The sequence below is a fragment of the Aegilops tauschii genome, chromosome 4, assembly GCF_002575655.3.
Source record: "Aegilops tauschii subsp. strangulata cultivar AL8/78 chromosome 4, Aet v6.0, whole genome shotgun sequence".
NCBI classification, from domain to species: Eukaryota; Viridiplantae; Streptophyta; class Magnoliopsida; order Poales; family Poaceae; genus Aegilops; species Aegilops tauschii.
In genome coordinates, this window is record NC_053038.3 from 385,976,782 (window position 1) to 385,984,719 (window position 7,938).

The window sequence follows — 7,938 nt, forward strand, 5'->3', positions numbered from 1 at the left end:
TGTTGTAAATCTCTCTAAAAGTTATAGAGAAGACTTTACACTCACCATTTTTATAGTGAAGTTGTGTGATCCGGTCGGTCCATAGTCATGAATTTTTACTCCATAAGTTGAGAAGATTTTACCACTCAGCTGAAGATTTTTTTACTTACTTGAAAAAAAAGAGAAGATTCTTTTCACGTTAAATCATGTGTCATATGTGTATGTTGTTTGAGTTTATCCCACTGTTTACATGTTAGTTAATGTTCTTCTCCAAATTCGCTACAAATGATGAAGTTGTTTAGTGCGCATATTTGTCATGTTGGTGAATTTGTGCATCACATCAAAGTTCACTCCATGGTCGCCTGTGTAGCCGACGTAAAGGAAAAGCGGGCAGGACACTACCTCTGTTATGTTGGTTGTTCAGTCGTTAATTTGAGACCGAGATAATAAATGTGAACGGTTTCAAATTTAAGAAAAACAAAGTAGGGGGTGGTACACTTGTTGCGAGCACTCTCTTTCCGAAATTTAATTGCCGGATCGGTAGATCTGGATCAGCATTCACCACTCGTCACTTCGCGGGTGTTGCACGACAGGGCTGAAAGGCAGAGTAGCAGTAACGGCACGGCACGGCCCGGCCGGGGTGGCCGCGCCCCGGCCACTCGTACAAGGTGCATGTGGCGTTTAGCTGGCGCGCCATTAAGGTTAATCAGGCGACAGGCAGGCGAGCCGGAGTATCTATCCCTCGCTAGTAGGTTCCTTTCCCGGCTTTCCCATCCATCCATCCGTCCAATCGCAGTCGCAGGTATGAATCCCGCTGGGGCTCGGGCGCCCCCGGCCGTCCGATTCCGGCTGTAGCCCACGCGCGCATTGTGCGCCGTGTCACTGTGTGGACGGCGCCGCGGCGTCACCCGTCGATCATGTGACAACCCACCACCACGGCCCGGGTGTCACGCGCGCGCCCGCGTCGCTCTCTGGTGGGAGCAGTGCGAGCTCGCTGGTGCGCTGCTGAGTGCCGAGTCTCAGCTCGCAACTACCAACCGGCAACCGCGCCAGCTCCAATCCGCGCGAGCTATATATTCGCTCCGCGCTCAGCTGTGCAGCTCCACCGCCGTATCGTGTGACTGAGAGCAGCACCCAGGTCGACGCCGTTCTCGCCTAGCCGGCAGCTTTTTACAGCGACGCGGTGGGCGGCAAGGGCGATGGACCCGTACAAGTACCTCAACATCCGCTTCAACCCGGACGGCTCGCTCACCCGCAACGCCCAGGCGAAGCTCCTCCCGGCGGCGCCGTCGGGGGAGCCCGTCGCGGTCACCACCGCGGACGGCGGCCCCGCGCGCCGCATTGTCCACTCCAACGACGTCCCGCTCGACGACGCCAAGGGCACGAGCGTGCGCCTCTTCGTGCCGGGCCTGGCCGCGGCGCCTCGCAGCGGCAGGCTGCCGCTGATCGTCTACTTCCACGGCGGCGGCTACGTGCTCTTCCGCGCGGCCTCCGAGCCGTTCCACAACAACGCCGCGGTCCTGGCCGCCACCGTGCCCACCGCCGTCGCCTCCGTAGACTACCGCCTCGCGCCCGAGCACCGCCTCCCCGCCGCCTTCGACGACGCCGTCGACGCGGTCAGGTGGGTGCGTTCGTACGCCGCCGAGTCGCCGGGCAGGCCCATCTTCATAATGGGCTGCCACAACGGGGCCAGCATCGCGTTCCGGGCGGCGCTGGCGGCGGTGGACGAGGGCGTGGAGCTGCGGGGGTTGATACTGAACCAGGCGCACCACAGCGGCGTGGAGAGGACGGCGGCGGAGGCGGCGTCGGTGGACGACCGCGTCCTGCCGCTGCCGGCGAACGACCTGCTCTGGGAGCTCGCGCTACCGCTGGGCACCGACCGGGACCACGAGTACTGCAACCCGGAGGCCATGCTGGCCGGCGTCGGAGCGGAGCGGCTGCGGAGGCTGCCGCCGTGCCTGGTGCTGGGCCGTAAGAAGGACCCGCCGAGGGACCGGCAGAGGGTGCTGGTGCATGCGCTGCGGAAGGCCGGGGTGGCCGTGGAGGCGCAGATGGACGGCGCCGGGTACCACGCGATGGAGCTGTTCAAGACTAACTGCGCCGAGGAGTTCAACGCGCAGGTGACGGACTTCGTCCGCCGGCACGCCGGCGACGGCGACGGCGTCGACGTATACGCTGCGAGGAGCAGGCTGTGAACGGTGGATCCAAAAGAGGAGGTTGTTACAACGGCGCTGTCTCATCTAGTACAATTTTTAAACGACTAATATATCAATCATATCTTCTTCACCATGCTATGATTGATTGACTTGGACTGACGGGCTGAGGCTCAGAGCCTCGGAGTCTACTCCTACGCCGGCAACTACTACAATCAGTAGAGTGTCGAGCTACTGGATTACAGTATTATCCCCACTTTTCGAATGGATTTTTCACGTTTGTTTTCACCCTTTTTGCGTTATTTATTAATTTTTACCACCTACCGGCGGCAACTTGAGATCGCCGCGTGCTTGTTACAATCAGAAAGTTCGTGGAGAAAAAGCTCTATCTTGTTTTCACGGCTAGTGCACCCCCTTCCCTCCTAAACTGTAGGCACGCTTCTTTTCTTTTCTTTTTTGCAGAAAAAAAATATAAGGCATGCTTGACTTTACACAGTCACTCATACATGACTTTGATCATTAATATATATCAAATCATATATGGATTAAACATTATAAATGATATCATCATATTTGTCTTATAAATTAATTTTGTTTCATATGCCTTTATACCAATTTGTAGACATACAATGAGTGAAAAATATAGTCAGAGTTGAACGATAAAGACCCAAAAAGTCAACCTCATCTCGTATTATGCGAACAAGGGAATATTGTGTAAACCCGCTAATAGAATTTGAAGCACGCGTGCTTTGCCCGCCGTTTCTCGCCCGCGAGTGTTTTTGCGGGTTATTCCAATTAGAGATCAACACTTTTACATTAAAAAATGAAGAGTCGAACTGAACTGAGTTGATCGATATTTTGGATTCATTAGGTTACGATGTTCGATGGTGTTTCCATCCCTAGTTGTTTGTTTTCGGTGCAACATTACTCTTTATCCAACATAAACCGGATTGACCATTAGACCATATACATCAAAATGAATCTTACTTTTCTCTAACTTTTCTACTTTGTTGGCAGGTTTAGGTATGATCCTACGCTCATGTACGATGCATGCCCCACACAACCCAATTCACTCACGCCTCTCCTTCTCAGCATGACTTCTGGCACTGCTTTTCTTCTCAAAAACAACTCAAATCCCTTAACCTGCTCACCACATAACCTTACATTACTAGGGAAATCCCTATAAGCAGCCACTTAATAGCGGCGCGCGATAAGTGAGCCAAGCTACTGCTACTTAGTAGTAGTGCAGGGTAAAATACCGTGCTACAGGTACAAACTAGTAGTAGCACGGGTACGCTAACACGGCGCTACTACTAACTGGTCCCCATGGTGCCCCCCGGGACAGGCCATAGTAGTAGCGCAGGGTATATAACCCGCGCTACAACTGACAAGATAGCAATAGCGTGAGCTGTATACCCTGCTCTGCTACTGTGGATACACAGGGCCAGCTGGTGGGCCCCACTTAATAGGAGTGCGGCCCGTAGCCCCACGCTACAACTAATGGGCTTAGCAATAGCGTGGGGCACAGGTAGCGCGGGCCCCACCTGTGCCCCGCGCTACAACTAAACGACCCTTATCCTCTCACTGCTGTCGGTGTCAAAACCGGCAGATCTCGGGTAGGGGGTCCCGAACTGTGCGTCTCAGGATCGAAGGTAACAGGAACAGGAACACAATGTTTACCCAGGTTCGGGCCCTCTCGATGGAGGTAATACCCTACTTCCTGCTTGATTATCTTGAATGAATATGGGGTATACAAGAGTTGATCTACCTCGAGATCGTAATGGCTAAACCCTAGATGTCTAGCCTGTGTGATTATGATTGCCTCTACAGACTAAACTCTCCGGTTTATATAGACACCGGAGGGACCTAGGGTTATACAGAGTCAGTTTACAGAGAAAGGAATCTTCACATCCGGACGCCAAGCTTGCCATCCATGCAAAGGAGAGTCTCATCCGGACACGGGAGGAAGTCTTCTGTCTTGTATCTTCACGGCCCATTAGTCCGGCCCACGTCACATAGCCCGGACGCCCGAGGACCCCTTAATCCAGGACTCCCTCGGTAGCCCTCGAACCAGGCTTCAATGATGATGTGTCCGGCGCGCAGATTGACTTCGGCATTGCAAGGCGGGTTCCTCCTCCGAATACTTCAAAGCATCTGACCCGAAGAGTTGTACTCTGCTTTTCATTTAATGTCGTACCCTTCAGCTTCTGCGCCTCCGTCGCTTCTGCTTCCACGTGTCGAGCGAATACAAAAGGTCAGAGTATTTTTTGCACATAACACCCTGGCCATAAAAAAGGTGTCTCTTTAAAGGGATTGGATCTCAGATGCCATCCCACACCGGGCGGAAAATCCTTAGAGCTCGCTAGGAGAAATCACTCAAACATGGCTAATGCTCCCAGTTCTTCCTCCCGCCCTCACGGCTCCGAAAAAGGCGATTGGGAGAGATGTTCAGTATCCCATGGCCAGCTAGTTAAGCTTCAAACGCAGGGGTTCCTTCCCCCCGCGGATCTAGTCCCCGTTCGGGCAGGATTAACCTCTTTCACCGGCGAAGCCCTGGCGGAAAATTTCCCCAATCCAACCAGGGGGAACGAGTGTGCTTCGTCTTCTTTTTATTAAGAGGCGTCGGATTTCCAATCCACCCTTTCCTCCGAGGTCTCCTGGAGTACTACGGCCTCCAAATGCACAATCTTACGCCGGCCTCTATCCTGCACATTGCGGGTTTTGTCGCTCTTTGCGAGCTATTCCCTGGCTGCGAGGTCTATTTTGAGTTATGGAAGCTTTTCTGCCTCGTCCCTCGCACCCAAAAGGTATCTGTATTCGAGGTGGGCGGTGCCGAGATATGGCGCATAGCCGGGACCGGATACCTGTCCAGCACGCCGAAGAAGGCATCCGAAGAGTGGCCCTCGGAGTGGTTTTATATTGAAGATGTCGCTCTCCCCGACCCAGTCCGAATGGGCCTTCCCGAATTTTCCAGCGCTCCATTGAGGAAACGCCACAGCTGGCGCCCTCGGAGCCTCGAGGAGGAAGATAGCACGGAAGTTCAACAATTAATGGGCAAGATAAGGACACTTTCCTAGTCCGTATTATCAATAATCGAGGTAATGGCGACTTCCATAGTGCGAGGTGTCCAGCCGCTCCAATTCAGAGGGCTCCCTATGTGGCACTACAATGGGGAAGATGACGCCTCACGCTGCGGACGAAAGGGTCCGGACACCCTCGCCGCCCTGGCCACAATATTGGCCGATCTGTACAAAGGGGAGAAAGAGGAGTTCACTCGTCTTAAGCGGCGAGAGGGATTTTCCATGTACAATCCCCCTAACTGGGTGAGTTTTAATCCCACCACCTTACTCAATCTTCTCCCTGATTCATGCTTAACTGACATTAACCCGTCCATTTTTAACAGGAATGGCGGAAGGTTATCGCGGGGATCCATAGCCCCGCTCCACAGCCGGAGGACCATAACCGGGACCTCGATCCCGGATTCGAAGAGGATCCAGACATATTTGTAGAGCTCAAGGAGGGAGTCTTCTACCAGGCGAGCTATGATGGCCCAGATGTGGCCATCATGGCCGATTATCCTGGCCTCCTTCCTGCCTCATATGTAAGTAGTCAGGAGACATCTCCTCCGAAAGAGCTTCCTCATTATGCCTCACCCACCGCGCTGTCTCATGCTCCAAAGGGGAGGCGCTCGGCGCGCCATGCTTCCTCAGAGGCGTCTCATAAGAGGACGGCGCCTGCGCCAGGCGGGTCTTCGAAGAGGAAGGCAAATGACGACACGGCCGAGCCTTCATCAAGGAGGTATGGCCTTAAATATGCCCCCTAGCAGTCACATCGAACTGTGACATTGTCCGCTGTGTTTTATCAGGAAGAGTGTTCGCCGGACTATGTCCGGGGATCCTGCCGGTCGCGCCCCCACCAATCAGGTTCCAGACCCTGCCTCTAGGGCGGGGGCTGACACGGGAGTGACGCCGGATTGTCCTCCTTCAAAGGATTCGGATAATGTATCCGTCACGAACTCTGAAGTAGAGAGCGCCATGAATCATCGGCGCTGGAGGGCCGCTCTTCGCGACCCTGGCTTTACTAAAGAGGCGTTCAATGCCTTCAGCTCGGCTGATGCGTACATCCGAGCTGCTCGGGATGGGCTTGCCAGAGCCACCGACTAACATTTGAAAGATATGCGGGTAAGTACGCATTGTATAGATCTGGTAATCATATACCAGTAGCCCCCGAGACTTGAAGTAGTTGAAACAACTGATTTAAGGATCATTGTGTAATCAGGCACTCACGGAGAAGAACAACATGCTGTCTCGTGAGCTGGAAGGGTGTCGGGCCCAGCTAGCTGTTGTTACCGCCGAACTAGAGAAATCCAAGGAGGCGCCGCCTGGTAATGTTCTCCTTCATCCAGAAAAATATAATCATATATCAGTAATGTTAACACTGTTGTATTTCCCATGGCAGGATCGTTAGATCAACTAAAAGAGGAACTGAAGGTCGCGCAGGCAGGTAAACATCAGGCCGAAAAGCAACTGGCCGCTGGCGAACGTGTGTTGACACGGACCAGGGATGATAAGAACAAGCTGCAGGATTCCAACACCCTACTAGGCGAAGAGCTAAAAGACGTGCGAGCCCAGCTAGCGGATGCCGTAAAAGAGAACAGGAGGCTACGGGGCGGCATATTCAGTATGCTTTTGAACTTACCTTCATGTAGCGCGGTAAAGAAATGAGTTAACAGATTTATGTCTGCAGGTATGCTGACTGTCCGGCCCGAAGAGAAAATGTCCGGAGCTCAAGGCGATCTGCTGCAAGAGCTGTCGCAAGTGTACGAGCGAGCTCGGAAAGCGATGCGGAGTGTCGCCAAGGCTTTATGGCCATCCGAATCCCCTCCAGGAAGTATGGAGGAGCTTGTGAAGCTATTCAAGGGAGCTCGGCGCCGCTTTAGATTATGGAAGATATCGGCTTGACGGGAAGGCGCATGAGAGGCCTGGGCCATGGTGAAAACGCGGTACACCAGACTTGATCCGAATCATATGGCCCGGGTCGGACCTCGGGGGTCAGATGGACAAGAGATTCTAGTGAGCTTGGTATAGGACCAAGTAAAGATAGCCGCCAAGTTTTCACAGGATTGTAAGCTAGACAGCCTATTAGACGGTATAGAGGAAGAAGTTTTTGAGTCCAAGTGACTATGTACTTCAATTGACAAATTTGTCCCTAGCCGAATTGTAAAACAATTGCCATGGCAGACCTTTTCGCTTCGACCTCCGGACCCGAAGGTGCGGAGTGTTTCCGAATACCGGACCGGCAATAAATACCGAGGCATGCTTGGAAACCAGGCGTAGGGGTCATAGTTGCTTGAACAGACAAGTTGTATTCGGCCAACTATGTTATATTACTTATTGATTGTAAGAAACATCTTCCAGAGAGAATAGTTCCGTTAAGGGTTCCTTTCCCTGGGTGAACATGCGTTAGTATGCATGCCCAAACTGTGATTCAAAAAATCGCACTATACATAAAATCTGCGGGTTCATAGTGCAACGAGGGTAAAACGTCTTTAGTCCGCCGACCGATTATTCCCTTAAGAACGCTAGCTTTCGGCTTCACCCAGTCTAAGGTACAAGTCCGGATGACCCGGCTGTAACAATCACAGAGGTGCTCTCTTTATGCCCTAGCCGAACAAACGGGAACGTAGGGCATAAGCACCAGTGCCACACAACCCAGCTTGGCAAACACTTAAGTCATAAAGGTGCATATAATGGCGAAGAAAAGGTATATATGAGAAAAGGACACATATGTGGCGAGCTTGATGCTC

At 52.8% G+C, this 7,938-nt stretch overlaps 2 protein-coding genes across 2 annotated transcripts; both read left to right on the forward strand.

The window, feature by feature from the left end:
• The first annotated feature begins 822 nt into the window (after window positions 1–822).
• Window positions 823–2,527, forward strand: LOC109757078 (probable carboxylesterase 8). The gene has a single exon (XM_020315919.4). The coding sequence runs from the start codon at window positions 1,179–1,181 to the stop codon at window positions 2,172–2,174; it is 996 nt and encodes a 331-aa protein (XP_020171508.1). The 5' UTR covers window positions 823–1,178; the 3' UTR covers window positions 2,175–2,527.
• A 622-nt stretch (window positions 2,528–3,149) lies between these two features.
• LOC141021335 (uncharacterized) lies at window positions 3,150–5,994 on the forward strand. The gene is made up of 3 exons (XM_073496789.1): window positions 3,150–5,455; window positions 5,536–5,733; window positions 5,812–5,994. The coding sequence occupies exons 1-3, from the start codon at window positions 5,234–5,236 to the stop codon at window positions 5,953–5,955; spliced, it is 564 nt and encodes a 187-aa protein (XP_073352890.1). The 5' UTR covers window positions 3,150–5,233; the 3' UTR covers window positions 5,956–5,994.
• The last annotated feature ends 1,944 nt before the right edge of the window (window positions 5,995–7,938 follow it).